Source organism: Carassius auratus, unplaced genomic scaffold (assembly GCF_003368295.1).
Source record: "Carassius auratus strain Wakin unplaced genomic scaffold, ASM336829v1 scaf_tig00035832, whole genome shotgun sequence".
In the NCBI taxonomy this organism is placed as follows: domain Eukaryota; kingdom Metazoa; phylum Chordata; class Actinopteri; order Cypriniformes; family Cyprinidae; genus Carassius; species Carassius auratus.
The window spans coordinates 7,501-25,000 of NW_020526268.1; the positions used below are offsets into that span (position 1 = coordinate 7,501).

General features: G+C 32.2%; 1 protein-coding gene across 1 annotated transcript in view; it reads right to left on the bottom strand.

Annotated features, from left to right (window-relative positions):
* LOC113082372 (ryanodine receptor 3-like) overlaps positions 1-17,500 on the bottom strand; it is a 30,231-nt gene that overhangs the window by 6,545 nt on the left and 6,186 nt on the right. Inside the window, exons 2-13 of the mRNA XM_026254035.1 lie at positions 15,055-15,174; positions 11,216-11,317; positions 10,049-10,063; positions 9,898-9,972; positions 8,532-8,610; positions 8,347-8,459; positions 7,038-7,137; positions 6,800-6,893; positions 3,957-4,031; positions 3,690-3,846; positions 2,575-2,739; positions 1,237-1,358 (exon numbers count right to left, since the gene is read on the bottom strand). Of these exons, the coding sequence (XP_026109820.1) occupies positions 1,237-1,358; positions 2,575-2,739; positions 3,690-3,846; positions 3,957-4,031; positions 6,800-6,893; positions 7,038-7,137; positions 8,347-8,459; positions 8,532-8,610; positions 9,898-9,972; positions 10,049-10,063; positions 11,216-11,317; positions 15,055-15,174 (1,217 nt within the window). The remainder of the gene's footprint in view (positions 1-1,236; positions 1,359-2,574; positions 2,740-3,689; positions 3,847-3,956; positions 4,032-6,799; positions 6,894-7,037; positions 7,138-8,346; positions 8,460-8,531; positions 8,611-9,897; positions 9,973-10,048; positions 10,064-11,215; positions 11,318-15,054; positions 15,175-17,500) is intronic.

Below are 17,500 nucleotides of genomic sequence, written 5' to 3' on the forward strand. Positions count from 1 at the left end.
ATTTAAAACTAGTGGGGAAAAAACACAATATCTGTGACCATCTCAAACATATGGAAGCTCGTTTCTGGAGTTAAAGAAAAATTACAATGGTAATTGCCATTTTTATCTCAGTTTTTCTTGCTCTGAGTTCATAGCTCACAATTCTTTTTTGGTATCTTAAAAAAAAAAAAATCAAAATTGTGAGATATAAATTAAGAATTCAGACCAAAAAACTTCTGAATTCTGAGAAAAACGTGAAAATTAAGAGACGAAAAAAAATTTGAATTCTGAGAAAAACGTGAAAATTAAGAGACGAAAAAATCTGAATTATGAGAAAAACGTGAAAATTACGAGATGAAAAAATCTGAATTCTGAGAAAAACGTGAAAATTAAGAGACGAAAAAATCTGAATTCTGAGAAAAACATGAAAATTATGAGACGAAAAAATCTGAATTCTGAGAACAACGTGAAAATTTTTAAGCATTAAATTGTGAGACAAAAAACATGAATTGAGGAAAAGGTCAGTTTTAAGACAAACTCAGAATTCTGAGAAAAATGCAACGTTGTGAGACATTTTTTTTCAATTCTGAGAAAAAGGTCAAGATTGCAAAACGTAATCTCACAATACTGAGAAAAACATCAAAATTGTGAAACGAAAAAAAAAAACTAAACTAAAGACTAAAGACTAAACTAAAGAAACTAAATTCTAAGGAAAAAATCATTATTGTGAGATATACAATTAGTATCCGGGGAGGGGGGTGGGGGGTATGGGTGTTAAAAAAGACGTAATCTCGGAATTCTGATTAAAGCACAATATTAAACCAGACCTGAGAGATATAAACTCAACACTCGGAATTGGCCATTTTAATTTTTTTCAGGCTTCCACTCAAACAGGAACAATCACAGGAGGCATGAAGCCTGAAGAGGCCTGAAGTGTGTCATGAGGAGCGCTTGTGTGACAGTAATGAGCTTCCCAGAATAACATGCAGCTTCCCGCTGATTGGACTCTGAGCCAAAACAGCATCGCTTATGTAAGATTATGAAACATATTTCCTGAAAACGGCCCGGGCGAAGGCCAGCACATGCTGCATCAGGAGCACGGCTCACGCTCAACACTCAAGATGCATGTGAGAGCTACAAATAGCCTGACAGACGTGTGTTTGTGTGCACCATCTGGAAGTTTATCAGCTCATCACTACGAGACGTCTGTGGAGGTGTTGAATGTGCTGCTAAACCACAGCTTTAGCTCCTCTGTACCTGATGAAGCAGCTGAAGAGTCGCGTGGTGTTGCGGATGATTCGAGCGGCTCTCGACTCCTCGTGTTGACATCGCTGTAACGTCAAACCATCGTCCATGTGTCCTTCTGAATGAAGACACACCTGAGCAACAGAGAAACACAGAACATGAGCTGAAACCAACATTTTATGAGCCTTGAGTGTCAGCAAGATAAAAATACTCTGAATTAATAGGAGTTCATAAAGTAGAAAGTGATAGACGAAAATTTTACTCGACTAGTTAGATTAGTTAAACATGGAACACCGGAGGGTTATTTCAGGTAACTAAAATTAAAAAGTGAATTGTTAATTGAAATAACATAAAATATACATAAACTCAAATGAAAATTTATTCAGAATATACAGACATTTTAAAATCAATATATAAATCTAAAAGTAAAACCACAAAAGTCAGTAACGGTTATAAAATAGAAATTAACTGAAATAAAATAAAATATTAACAAAATAAAACTGAAATAAAAAATGCATAATGATTGTATAGACATTTTAAAATAAATAAACCTAAAACTTAAACCATACACACACAAAAAATTAAGCAACTGAAATAAAATAATAAAATAAAATAATAATAAAAAAAATAAAAAAATAGTTTAACATTAAATAAATAAAACTAATAATCAAATAAATAAAAACTAAAAACATTTCATAAAATAAACATTAAATAAAAATAAATAAATAAATAAATAAATATATATATATTAGTTTGTGGTATTGAAGTTACTGAAAATGCTTTTTCAATATTTTTAATGTCTGTGAAAATTAAAAATATTGTCTTGGCAACTATACGTAATAAAATGAGTTTAAGTGTTTTATATTTCACTTAGTTTATTTATTTATTTATTTTTATTTAATGTATATATATATATATATATATATATATATATATATATATATATATATATATATATATAGTATTACATGTTTTTCATTTTGACTCAATTTAACAAAAAATCAATTTAATGAAAAACTATTTAAAAAAAATATATATATTATATATATATATATATATATATATATATATATATATATATATATATATATATATATATATATATATATATATATATTATTTTTTTTTTTTATAGTTTTTTTAAGTTTTACTTTTAGTATTTAAAGTTACATTTCTAAAAACAGAAAAATAAAAATATATAAATTAATTAAAAATATTTTAACAAGCTATATTAGTACCCGAATGATTGTAAAATAGCACTGCTACTCATTACATCTGTGCTAGCTTTACACAAATGTATAATATCAATAATGCTCGGCTGGATGGAGAAACAGAACGTGTGAATCTCACCCGGCGTTTGAGCGGCCCGAGTCGAGCGGATTTGACATCTGGTGCCTGAAAGGACAGCCAGAGACCCGTCGCCACGTGCATCAAGAAACACAGAGAATCTCCGTATTTGATCTCGGCCACTCCCATCCCCTCGATGTCCCGCTTCAGACCACACTCCAGCTTTTCCTGGAAGAACACAAACACGAGATTCAAGACTGGAAACCTGGAGAAATCAGCTCGTTCTGTCACGGGTTGCACATTGACTTTCTATTAAAATCAACAATTGCAACATACACTGAACATTAATCCATATCAAAATATTTGTGCAACAATTCAAGATTCACATTTGCACAAATTCCACTGAAAGCATGCATGGTTTACAGCTGATCTGATTCTAATCAATCATGTGATGCTGAGTGAGTCTGACCTGAGAACACGATGATAGATCAAACTAATCAAGATGAAAATGACTCGATAACAGCACAACAAACGAACATTACTTTACAGCACATCCAGAGGCAAAACTGATGAATCCTAATTAAGACGCTGGGTTTGTTTTCCCTGCTGGAACATAAAGAACAAAATCAAAGCAGCGGAGGAAGAATAACTGGATGACAGATGACTCATGATAATAGTGATGCTTCTTATTTAATAGAGCTCTGGAGGAAGATCTTCTTCACTGAATACTGACCCGTCGAGAGCTGGAATAACTGTCTGCATTAAACATCATACAGTCTCACTTACTGCATCTATCCTTTACAGATTTAACACTAATAATTCAATAAACTTTCAGTGATTTAGACTAATATCGAAGTCTCTTCTGCTCAGCAAAGATGCATTTATTTAATAAAAAATACAGAAAACAGTGAAAAAGTATTAAAATTCAAAGTAACTGTTTTCTGTGTGAATCTGTGTTAAAGTGTAATTTATTTCTGTGATGCTCCGCTGTATTTTCAGCATCATTCCTCCAGTCTTCAGTGTCACATGATCTTCAGAAATCATGAATAATATGATGATTTACTGCTCAAGAAACATTTCTGATTATTATCAGTGTTGAACACAGTTGTGAACTGATGGACTGGTTTGGACTCAGTAAATATTAGTAAATGTTGTGTATTGGGGTGAATGTGTGAGACCTTGGAGGCTCTGAAGCAGAAGGCTGTGGACGTGGTGTCTGATCTCTCTCTGTCCTGCAGAACGACGCCTCGGTCCTCTGTAAGCGCCAGATAGTGACCGGTGGTCAGGTGACGCAGACGGAACGGCTGACCCCAGCGGATGTGACTGCCACACCAACTGAACACACACAGAAATGGGAATTATGGGTGTGCACGGTCACATAATTACTAGAGAACATCCTCAAGGACTTCTAACTTGATGTTTCCCAGAGCACTAGATCTTCTCACCTGATGCGTAGTGGCTCCAGCCGCCAGAGAGATCGGGCTTTTGCTCCGGCTTTACCTGTCTCATAGTTCACCAATCTAAAAAACACCAAAGAAAACAGGATTGCATACTAAACCGATGCCTAAACAGGCTGTGGATTTGATTAAGCAAGTTAAACAACTCTAAAATTACATGTCTAGATGGTTTTAGACATAATATTGTCTATTTTGCCAACAGCAATAGTTCCAAACTGTTGTGCAAACCGCAGTGTTTCATGACTGAATGAATCAAAATCGGTGAATGAATCAATGAATCAATGATTCAATGATTCGTTCATGAACAAATCAGCAGTTTTGAATGAAACGGTTGAATCAGTCACCAGATGACTCACTCACTACCTACTGGAAGTGGTATTTTATTTAAAAAAAAAATTCATTTCATATATTCAATATTAAAATTATTTTTTTAAACAATGTCAAAGCATTATTTATGCAAATGCTATTGGTGTGTTAATACATCAAAATACTGCTGCTAGTTGATAATGATTTTTAGTTGATAACAGAATTTGGTGTCTTACTGGAAATAAATTAATGATTAAAATGCATTATCTTATATGTTAAACTCTCACTTGCAAAATCTAATAAGGTTATAAAAAAATTGCCCTCATCCAGGTATAATAAGAATAATTCCCCTGGAAATTAATTCTCTCCATGGCTTAGCAAAATACTGTCTAAATATTAGATTAATTTGATTAATCAACACCGATAATCGATTCCTAGAACAGAATAACCGATAATCGGTTATCAGTAAAAATCCATAACTGTTAGTTTTTCTGGCTTGCTGTGTTATGTTGTTCCTATAATTTAGTATCTATTTTAACAACTTTTTGTTGATTAATTGGTTATTAGCTAAAGTGGTCCAACCTAGCTATAATTATCGGTAAAACCTAGTATCAGTCGACCTCAATTAATTATCACTGACAACAAAATCCTAGTAAATATCGAGATATATCGTCAATTTCTCACACGCCTAATACACACATATAATGAAATTAAACAATAAAACTGACTTAAACTCTCCTTACCTACAACTAACGCGCTTTAGAAGAGTTTTTCTGCTAACGTTGTCTCTAAAGATGAACGTCACATGGTTACTGAAGGCTTTATTAATCAGTTAAAATGCATTGCACATCTCATGGAAGATGTTCTCCTGCATTATATGAAATAACACTCCATCACTCAGCAAAATAATGCCCAAATATTAGAGGTTGAATCAATTGTTTAGATAAATCGGCACCGATAATCCATTGCTGGAACAGAATAACCGATAATCGGTTATCGGTAATGTCCATACTTGCAGTTTTTCTGGCTTGCTGTGTTTTGTTTCTTATAATTTAGTTTCTATTTTAAAAACGTTTGGTTGATTAATCGGTTATCTGCTAGTGTGGTCCAACCTAGTTATCGTTATTAGTAAAATCAACAAAATCCTAGTTAATATTGAGATATAATCTTTTAGAAATTATTCACACACCTAATACAAACATATGGTGAAGTTAAACAATAAAATTGACAAACTAACCTGACCTACAACTAACGCGCTTTAGAAGAGGTTTTCTGTTAACGTTGTCTCTAAAGATGAACGTCACATGGTTACTGAAAGCTTTATTAATCAGTTAAAATGCATTGCACATCTCATGGAAGATGTTCTCCTGCATTATATCAAATAATACTCCGCTATCATCAGCAAAATAATGTCTAATATTAGAGGTTGAATCAATTGTTTAGATAAATCGGCACCGATAATCGATTGCTAGAACAGAATAACCGATAATCGGTTATCGGTAAAAATCCATACTTGCAGTTTTTCTGGCTTGCTGTGTTTTGTTTCTCATAATTTAGTTTCTATTTTAAAAACGTTTGGTTGATTAATCGGTTATCTGCTAGTGTGGTCCAACCTAGTTATCGTTATTAGTAAAATCAGTCGACCTTAACTAATTACCACGGTCAACAAAATCCTAGTTAATATATATATATATATATATATATAGAGAGAGAGAGAGAGAGAGAGAGAGAGAGAGAGAGATAGATAGACAGATAGACAATAAAAATGACTTAAACTAACCTGACCTACAACTAACATGCTTTAGAAGACGTTTTCTGTTAAAGATGAATGTCACATCATTATTGACAGCTTTATTGATCAGTTTAGATGCATTGCACATCTTATGGAGGACGTTCTCCTATATTATAATGAACAAACACTCTCTCCATCACTTATACAACAACAGAAATCATTCATTTCTGCCCTCCGCGGTGTCAGATCTGCAATACATCTGAAGGAGGTCTAGCAGAAAATCCTTTAGAGGAGGACGTTTCTCTGATTATATTTCAAGGACAGGACGCAGCGCCACAGGCCAGAGCTGAAGACGATATCTAATCTTGCAGATGATGCACTAAACGCCAGCGCTAAAAATAGGCCACACGCCTACGATCACATCCTCAGCATCCTCAGACGGCCCTGGGTTACTTCAGCTCGACCCAGTTCAGTCTGACACACACTCGCTATACATAGACAACAGGCATTACGCCGGATCCTAGGGGATGCTACGTCACAGACACACATCTAGATGAACATCACAGATAAATGACACATCATTCTGACCCCGCTTCTTTACACCAGCATTTGTGGATGAAAAAAAATATATAAATGTTTATTTTTTAAAGAAAATGAGAAATGGTTTCTCTAGATAAGACTCTTATTCCTCAACTTAAATGAAAACAGAAAAAAAATATATTTTTTAATTCTTATAAAAACGACCATTATCACAATGATATTAAAATTTAATTGGCCCGATGACGGTTTCTACCTCTGCTCTTCTTCACTCTGATCAGATCCCGGGATGGTCAGAACCTCATCGTGTCCATGAAAAAGACGCATCACATGACCTCCAAGAAGGTATCCTATTGGACGAAAGAAAAACCACCATGAGGAGTCAAGTATGATACACACACAGAACTTCAATACTAACTGTTAAAGGCTCATCGTGTCACTATCAGTTCTAGAAGTAGTTATGAGTGAAATAAACAGCACTAAGAAGCACCGACCTTCCTCCACGTTGCTCCCTGAGCAGGTGGGATGGACGTTCCACAGCGTCTGCATGAAGGACACATCCACCTGGATGCTGCCGTTGGATATGGACAGATGCTGAGGAGACCAGGTGCACAGTGGTTACCATGGCAACACATCCTCCCATGTCATGTCTGTCTCATGATGCATCAGAGGCCACAGCCGATAAGCTTGGCATCATGGGACACGCTTGCATAAATTCGGAATGACCTAGAGTATTAACCATCCTCTAACTAATACACTGACGCTTGGATCTTCTGCAGAGACAGGAAGCAGATCACGAGCCGCACTGGGCCTGTGGATGACTGACTAATGCCCATCCGGAGCGGATCATCTCACAGGAGATCACACAAACACACTGCAGACACGTCCATGAGTCACGCATTCAGAGGCGACTGTGGCTTATACTGGAAGTGACAGTCATGGGTTTGCTGTATGAAGCTGCTGATGCTCAGACAGAGTGAATCAATACTAGAAAGATGAAAAAAGACTAATTTCTGCTACCTTATGAGCTTTAAAACAAAAGTATGTTTAAAACCTAAGTCACGTGAATAAAATTTAATCTAAATTATTAAATACAAAATATTATTAAATAACTGCCATGAGAATGAATTAATAAATAAATAAATAAATAAATAAAAATATGCTCGCAGCAATGAAAAGCTTGATAGTCATGTAAATAAATAAATAATAGATTGATAAATTTAATAAATTAAAAAATATTTAAATGTAAACAAATTATTAAACATTAGATTAAAATACATTTTGAAGTATAAAACAAAACATAAATATGTTTACAGCTCTTAAAAGCTTAATAATTATGGAAATAAATATATATATTTAATAAACGAATAAACAGAGTTCTGAACTATAAATAAAAAATACATAATGAATACAAGATAATAAAATAATAAATATACAAAAAACAATTAAAATGAACTAAATAAATACTAAAATGTAAGTGAAATTAAATAAATGATAAAAAATATATTAATATTATTATTATTTATATATTATTAGTATAATTATGAAATAATAATAATAATAATAATAATAATAATGATAATTTAAACTATAATGAAAAGTTTAGTAGTCATGAAAATTAATGATTTAGATTTAGATAGATAGATAGATAGATAGATCGTTTTTTATAGTAAATATGATCTTGACATGTTCTTGTCAGGTTTTGTGAGATATGCTCAAGCTTGTTTAACACACTGGACTGATCTTACAGATTCACACACCTGAAGAAAATCAAACGTAATGATTATTGTACTTCACACTTACCAGATATCGCTCTGATGAGACGCTGACGAGTATGAGATCATCTCCGATCCGCACCTTCTCCCCTTCTGATCTCTGTTTAGATGCAGGATGAATGGTCCACCAGCAGGCCTCACCTGAGAACACAAACACACGGATCATCAGATCTCAGATCTTCATCACCTTCAGTCTGAACAATCATGCTTCACCTGTCGAGTCTTCCTGAAGTCCCACATCAAACGACAGTTTATCCGTCACTGAGCGCGACGTCTTCAAACAGGTCAGATACTGCGACAGAAAACATTCAACTCTCACACATCCCGCAGAAAGTCAAACTACGGAAGTTTTTTTCCACCACAGGATAAAAATAAAACAAATTCTCAATTTTAAATCTCAATTCCTCAATTTAAATTTCACAATTCAGAGTTTATATCTTTCAATGCTTAATTTTAAATTTTTATGATTTTCAATTTAAAATCTTGCTATTCTTAATTTGAAATCTTATGATTTTTTATTTGAAATCGTACAATTCTTGATTTGAAATTTAGTAATTTTTAATAAAAAAATTGCAATTCTTAATTTGAAATTTTATGGCTTTATATTTAAAATTAATTTGAAATCCCGTGGTTTTCAATGTGAAATCTTGCAATTCTTCATTTGAAATCTCATGATTTTTCATTTGAAATCGTACAATTCTTAATTTGAAATTTTATGGCTTTAAATTTTAAATTCATTTGAAATCCCGTGGTTTTCAATGTGAAATCTTGCAATTCTTCATTTGAAATCTCATGATTTTTCATTTAAAATCTTGAAATTCTCAATTTGAAATCCTTAATTTTTTTCATTTAAAATATCAATTCTTGATTTGAAATCTTATGATTTTTCATTTAAAAATCTTGCAATTCTTAATTTGAAATCTCATGGCTTTTAATATAAAATCTTGCAAATCTTAATTTGAAATCTCATGATTTTTCATTTAAAATCTCATGATTTTTCATTTAAAATCTTGAAATTCTCAATTTGAAATCTCAAATGTTTTTCATTTAAAATCTAAATTCTTAATTTGAAATCTTACAATTCTTAATTTGCAATTTTGTGATTTTTTAATTTAAAAACTTGCAATTCTTAATTTGAAATCTCATGATTTTTTATTTAAAAATCTTGTAATTCTTAATTTGAAATCCCATGGTTTTTCAATGTGAAATCTTGCAATTCATCATTTGAAATCTCATGATTTTTATTTAAAATCTTGAAATTCTCAATTTGAAATCTCGATTTTTCATTTAAAATCTAAATTTTTTAATTTGAAATTTTGTCATTTTAGAAAATTAGCAATTCTTCATTTGAAATCTCATTATTTTTTTATTTAAAATCTCGCAATTCTTCATTTGAAATCTCATTATTTTTTATTTAAAATCTTGCAAATCTTAATTTGAAATCTTGCAATTCTTCATTTGAAATCTCCTTATTTTCTCAGAAAGGTGAGAAAAGGTCTCTATAACTTTAGATTAGTTTTATCCCGTGGCAGAAGCATGCTTCCCTATGAGACGGATCTGATGGAGGAAGCTGACGAACCATCCTGCTGAAGGAGTGTCTGAGGAGCACAGCGTGGCCGTACAGTAACGTCCGGTGTCCTCCGCTCTGAGCCGCCTGAAAACAGTGATTACAGTCACTCCATCATCAGACACACTCAAATCACAGCGTGACGACAGTGAGAATCACTCACCTTTCTGATGAACTGCTGCGGGAGGTGTGAAGAAACAACAGAAAACAGCTTGAGACGTTTGCTTTAGATGATAAACACTCGTCATTACACAACAGATACACGAGGAGACTGAAGCCAAAGATCAGAGCCGATGAGGAGACCTTTATCATCCGCAGGGGGCAAAAGCAGCATCGCTGGACCTTAAAGACGTCTGACCTTTAAACAAAAGCCCTGCAGCTTCAAGCAGATCATGAAGAGACACTTCAGACTGATGCTGGTACGACTATCAACACCGAGACCCTCAACCTCAGATTATTCTATAAATATATAAATATTTTTTAAATGATGCATTCATTTTCCAAACCACTTGTGGGATCAATCAGTCTTATTTGAGTGTCATTTATATAATATTTTAGTTTTTGTTAATATTTTGAATTATTTATTTATATATATGTATATATATATATATATATTATATATATATATATATATATATATATATATAATATATAGCAATTTTGTTGTTTTTGAAAATTTTATTAGTTTTATTTTTCATTTATTTCAAGTAATCAATATATACTATAATATAATATAATATAAATGCTTGATGAAATAAAACTAGTTTAAATTTATTTCAGTTTTTTTTATTTCAACAAATTAATAGAAAATATAATATAAATACTAGCTGAAATAAAAAAGCTTAAATTAATTTGAGTTACTTTTTATTTTATTTCAACACATCAATATATAATATAAAATAAATGCTAGCTGAAATAAAATAAGGTTAAATTTATTTCAGTTAATTTTTATTTTATTTCAACAAATTAAAATAAAATATAATATAAATACTAGCTGAAATAAAACAATGTTAAATTTATTTCAGTTAATTTTTATTTTATTTCAAGTAATGAATATAAAATAAAATAATATAATATAATATAATAATATGATATAATATAATATAATATAATATATATAATATCATATCATATCATATCATATCATATCATATAATATAATAAAATATAATATAATATAATACTCGACTTCTCCTGTAGCTCCTGGACGAGAGTTTGTTCTGACAGCTTCATTTATTACCAAGCACAAGATATTCTGACTGAAGCAAACGATTCACTGCTGGTTAAACACAAGGTTATATTCATGAAGATGGTGTGTTTCCGTACGTACGTCGTTGTTCTGTCCGGTTTTGGCGAGCATCTCCTGCAGCGCTCGGACGGACAGCGACTGCTCCAGCACAAAACTACAGATGCACAGATCTGGAGGAACATACTGAAACACACACAATATAAGAAAGAAATCACACGCAAACTCTGCTTCAGCATCATGAGCGGCACATTTTCATTGCACAGCCGCTGAAAACACAATGATTAAGATAAATGCATAAAAACACATCATTTAGACGCAGCTGAACATACTGAATTACTGACATTACATTGACTTTCATGCATTTGACAGAAGCTTTTACCAAAGCACTCGTTTTCTCAGTTCATGCATGGAATCGAACCCATGACCTTCATGTTGCAAGCACCAAATAAAAGATATTCTAAAGAATTGAGGCTTAATATTATGTGCAAACTACAAAACTCAGTCTGTGAGGAAGTAGTAGTTTTCAGTAACCAAAAATATTCGGCCAAAAATTAATTTCAGGTTTCGGTCAAAACAGTTTTGAAGGGAATATTCATTCTAGTTTTACTTAAAATGTTGCTTTCATTATCTGAATAAATCTGTCATGAATACAAGATTAATTACAGACAGTGTTTAAATGTTTATATGGCAACAATAATTTATATATCATTTAAGTGTGGATTTTTTGGCAATTTATTTTTTTTTACAAACAGTGTCACTTCAGTATCATTGAAATACTATTATAGTTTTTAATAAAAAAAATATATTTTAATTTTAGTTTTTTTAATTTCAATTTTTGCTTTTTTTGTCATATATATATATATATATATATATATTTTTTTTTTTTTATTTATTTATTATATTTTATTATTTATTAATATTTTATTATATATATTATTTTTAATTTCAGTTTCAGATTAGTTTTTACAACTTTTATTTTAGTACATTTTAGTTATTTAAGTTTTAAAAGAGTAACTAGCTGAATTTACTCTTGTTCAGTTTGTGTTTATTTCAAATATTTTTTAGTTTCAGTTTTAGTTAAATATAATAACCCTGTGTGCAACTTGTTTGACTGTTGATTATTAAATACATTTAATTAAATAGTTATCAAATAAACTTTTAGTTTTCAGCTAAATATAAATATCACGTGTTGATCTTTCTTGCATCTTAAAGCCTATATTTTGTTTCACTGTAGAAACTCACTGTAGACAATAACAACAAAACATTAAATATAACTGCAAGACCCTCTAATAACCCAGCATTCATACGTGTTCAGAGATCTCTGTTTTCAGGACACAAAAGAAAACTGAACTGAAGGTTCGAGTGTGATGTAGAGGCGCTCGAGTGTTTGGAGCAGGTTTGGGATCGAAGCCAAAGAGGTCAGAAGATCCCGCTGACGTCTGAGGAGAGCAACGAGGAGATAAATGAAGCACAACCCACAGCAAACTGGCCTCCTTTACTGAAGAACCGCAAACAAAAACTCCTAAAAGTGGATCACGATGTCCAGATAATCCAGGTCTGCTGGAGAAACTTTCTCAGAGCTTCAGCTCTCTGTTATTAGGACACGAGCTGCTGAAGAACGACCTTCCAGACTCTCTCTCTAGCACTCGCACGTCTGAACTCGTTAGTTTGACCCTGTAAAATCACCAGGGTTATTATAAAAACACTAAAAATTATTACAAAATAAATAAAAAAGTAAAAATAAAACATTTTTGTTAAATTAAATACATTTTAATTAAATTAAATAACATTAAAAACATAAAAAATTAATAAAATATATTTTAAATTATTATTATTATTATTATTATAAATAATAATAATAATAATAAAAAACCAAAATGACTCAAATTTATACAAATATATTTAAAAAAATAATTAAAACAAAATATATCAATAGAAATATACAGAAAATATAAAACAGAAAATATTAGTAAAAATATTAATAATAATAATAATAAAAACACAAAACAAAATTATTTTAAAAAATGTATAAAAAATATATATAATTTTTCATAGAAATATATAATAAAACTTAAAACAGAAAATATGTTTAATTATTAAAAAAAATATTAAATCTTAAAAACTATAATACATATTACACAATATCTCAGTTATACTAAAATAACAATAAATCCTTCAGCAAAAGTGTGAAGACGATGGTTTTAAACAAGACAAAACATTCATTAAAACAGGTTAAAACAACTGAGAGTAAGATATTTCTGGTTTTAGTTCACTCCTTCAACAACTTGATTTTAAAATAGATTTCTAGACCTGTAGAAATCATGGAAAGTTATAAAATATTAAAACCAGTTATGCCAAGATCTAAAACGTAAGGGAAATTCTGAAATCCTTGTCTCTGGCAGTGAAACTGGACGAAGAGCTCGTATCTAACGATGAGGAGCAGCTCTGCGACACAAACGAGCCAGAGATCTACATATCAGTGCATGCTGTTAATAAATTAATATGAGAAACGAGAGCAGCGCTGAGAGACTGATGCGTCCTGACAGACAGAAACAAACCTGAAGGGCTGAAACACTCGGCAAAGATCTCAAAATATTCATTTCCCAAGACCTGATGACCTCCATCATGTGGAAAACTGGATTTTTTTAAGGGAAATATCACACCATTTTTCTTCCATGTTTTAGTTTTAACAGTAAACTTCTGTTATATATAATATAATTTAAGCATTTTAATTTCAGTGACCTTTGAACCTTTGAATAAAAATACCAAATGAAAATAAATACTTTAAAAATAAAAAACACTTATTAGTTCATAAAAATATCACAATGCATAAATTGTAAATAAAAACGAAATAAAACACAATTATTAATTAATAAAACATCATATTTTAATAAATATTAAATAAAAACAAAACACTAAAAATTATTTCATAAAAATAAAACTTAAAAAAATAAAATAAAAATAAAACACTAATAATCCGCCCATTTAAATATAAAACTAAAATAAATACTCTAAATATAAAAGCAAATCAAGAAAAAACACTTACTAAAAATATATTTTTAAAACGTAATACTTTTAAAATAAAAGTATTAAATTTTTTAAAATTAAAAAATCTAAATAAAACATTAATTATTAATTCATAAAACATAAGTTTAAAATAAATATTAAATAAAAACAAAACACTAACAATTATTTCATACAAATAATACTTAATAAATTCTCTGAATATAAAAACAAACCAAGACAAAACACTTACTAAAAATATATATTTTTTAATTTAATACTTTTAAAATAAGTATTTACATTTTTTAATAAAAATAATCTAAATAAAACACTTAATTAATAAAAATATAATATTAAAATAAAAACTAATCTAAATTGAAAAACGTACTAAATATTTTATTGTGACTATTAACAGAATAATTAATATGGGAAAATATTGTTTAAATTATTGAAGTATTAACTGAAACTCTCAGTCGGTCAAAGGTCTTGAGAAAGGTTTGTGAATCTAACAGGCATCGATCATGTGTGAGTCCTGATGAAGTGTTTTAAGCGCTCAGCTCATCAGCTGTGAAAGTGGATCATTAGTTCTCTTTCTCCCTGAGGAGCGACGCCTCTCATACGAATAGAAAACGCACAATGAAGACAAAGCAGCAGCGTTAGCGGCGATACATCATCTTCGTCTCAGCTAATTAGCATCACTGCTAAGAGATCAGAACTAAAGCCAATGAGGACAACGAGCATCTCTCTCTCCAAAGCTCAGGACGACAAACACCCAACCACAGATAAAGTGCGCGCTAAAGTCAACGAGAAGATACAAAGTTACAAAATTTTAATAATAATAACAACAACAACCAAAATGCTAGCTATCAATGATAAGTAGTGAATAATAAACTTGAATGAGTGACGATCCTCCTCACCTTAGCCTCTGATGTGGGCTCCAGGTAACACAGGCGGTTCCCCAAACCCTCGGCGCTCAGACAGAACTTGCGGTTCTCCTTCTGAATGCAGGCCACACACTGCAGAACCACCTCATCATCCTGATGGAAACAAAACAGAAATCACAGACACTACTAATCACTGAACGCTCAAATCAAGCAAAAGTCCTGAATAATTCAGCTGAACACTCTTTCTGACCATTACTTCAGTCACATTATTATTCATTCATGAGGTGGAAACGGTTTAAAATGTTCATATCGATTCATGTTGATACGTTTAACCCAGTTCAAAAGTAGGTCAAAAAGACTGTTGACCTCATCTTTTCCGTGGATATGCTGTTATGATTGCTCGTAAGGTAAGAGTAATTACTCATTCATAACAGTAAACACTCTACTTTTAATTGAATCCACTCACAATAAAAACAAAACGTTGTGCTTTTATAAAATAAAGAAAACCTACATGATGATAAAAATGAACCGAAACTCAGATAATACACGCCTCACAGACATAATAAATATATCTATAGAAAGCTTTAAATGACTATTTAATGAAATAAAACATATCCAAAACAAAAACTCTTTTATTATAATCATAATCCGTTTAGATGCATTTCTTAAAGGCGCATCTAATGAGGAGATGGCGAGCACTGCACATGAACTATTTGCTCGTTGTTTGTCGTTGTAATCAAATCAAAACTCTTTCAAAATGCAGCTTTTCCCCAAGCATTGGGAACTTTTAATAACTCCCCACACTACAACTGCTCCCTGATATGTATATGCATTGCATATTGCGTAGTCGATGTATAATTTTTATAATAGCCTATAATCATCATAACAGTATTTCATACAGTACTCTGTGTGTGCTCTGTGGGTATATGGGCACAATGAAAGGAAAGACCTGCAGACCTCTATGTGTGTGCGCTTCTCTGGTAAATGTGCTGATGTTGTCGAGTGCCGAAGCACAATATCCAGATGCTTAATTTAATCGGGGGAAGTTCTGCAGCATCTCACCGTCTGCTTTATTACATTTAAACCGCTGATTGACATCTGCATTGTGCAGCACTGAAGCATCCCGGAGGGTCAAAGGTCAATGGATCATACACCTTCCGCTGATAATGACATAAGCAAAAATAACTAAATAAAAAAAGACAGACTTTGAGGTTGGCTTGAGAAAGAATAGCATGAGAGTTTATTAAAGCAGTTTTAAAAGGTTGATGCTAGATAGATGTTGAGAGTATGTTTCTAGCATGGTGCTAGCATGGTGCTAATCATGTAGCTAGGGCTGGACAATAAATCAGTGCTTGCCAAACATTTACAGACCAAATAAACGTCAAACTGCCAGCGCTGCATATTTAATGCAATTCATCCAGTGATGATCCAGAGTTTAGATGAATCACTTCTGCCTGTTTTATTCTCAATTAAAAGTCACTTTGGGCAAAAGCATCTGCTAAATGAATAAATAAATAAATGCAAATGAAATACAGTCAGAGGATGAGAACATATTCATGCTTCAATTAACACTAAAACAAATGAAAACTACTTCATCAGTGCATCAGCAGCAGCGGCAAATGTTTGTCCGGGGAATCCAGGTCATTTCCCAAAGGAAAGAGGAATCACAAACCAGATCCACACATTTCTATTAATGCATTTGGTGGATGATTTTATACAGTTTGAGCTACAGGAGCTCCCGTAATCTTTCTACAGTAATGAGGACAGCTATATTTAAAGGGCTCATGAACTGAAAATCTAAATTCCCTTGATCTTTTGACATGTAAGAGGTCGTTGTAGTACAAAAATATCCAGTAAGTTTCAGAGTACAAAATTTTCTCATTAGTCTAAAATCAGCTTACATTGAAGCCAGTCTGCCAAAACAACAGCATGTGAAATGAGCCACTCTATGATGTAATAGTGTGGATAAACCCCGCCTCCACAGAAGAAGATCAATGCCTGCTTCTACATCACTGCCTGTTTAGCCCCGCCCACCGTTTCTACAATAGCTGCCTGCTTAGCCCCGCCCACCGATTCTATATCAGTGCCTGTTTAACTCCGCCCATCGATTCTTCATCACTGCCTGTTTAACTCCGCCCACTGATTATTCATTACTGCCTGTTAAGCTCCGCCCACCGATTCTATATCACTGCCTGTTAAGTTCTGCCCACCGATTCCAAATCACTGCCTGTTTAACTCCGCCCACTGATTATTCATTACTGCCTGTTTATCTCCGCCCACCGATTCTATATCACTGCCTGTTAAGCTCCGCCCACCGATTCTTCATCACTGCCTGTTTAACGCCGCCCATCAATTCTATATCACTCCCTGTTTAGCTCCGCCCACCGATTCTTCATCACTGCTTGTTTATCTCCGCCCACTGATTATATATCACTGCCTGTTAAGCTCCGCCCACTGATTCTTCATCACTGCCTGTTAA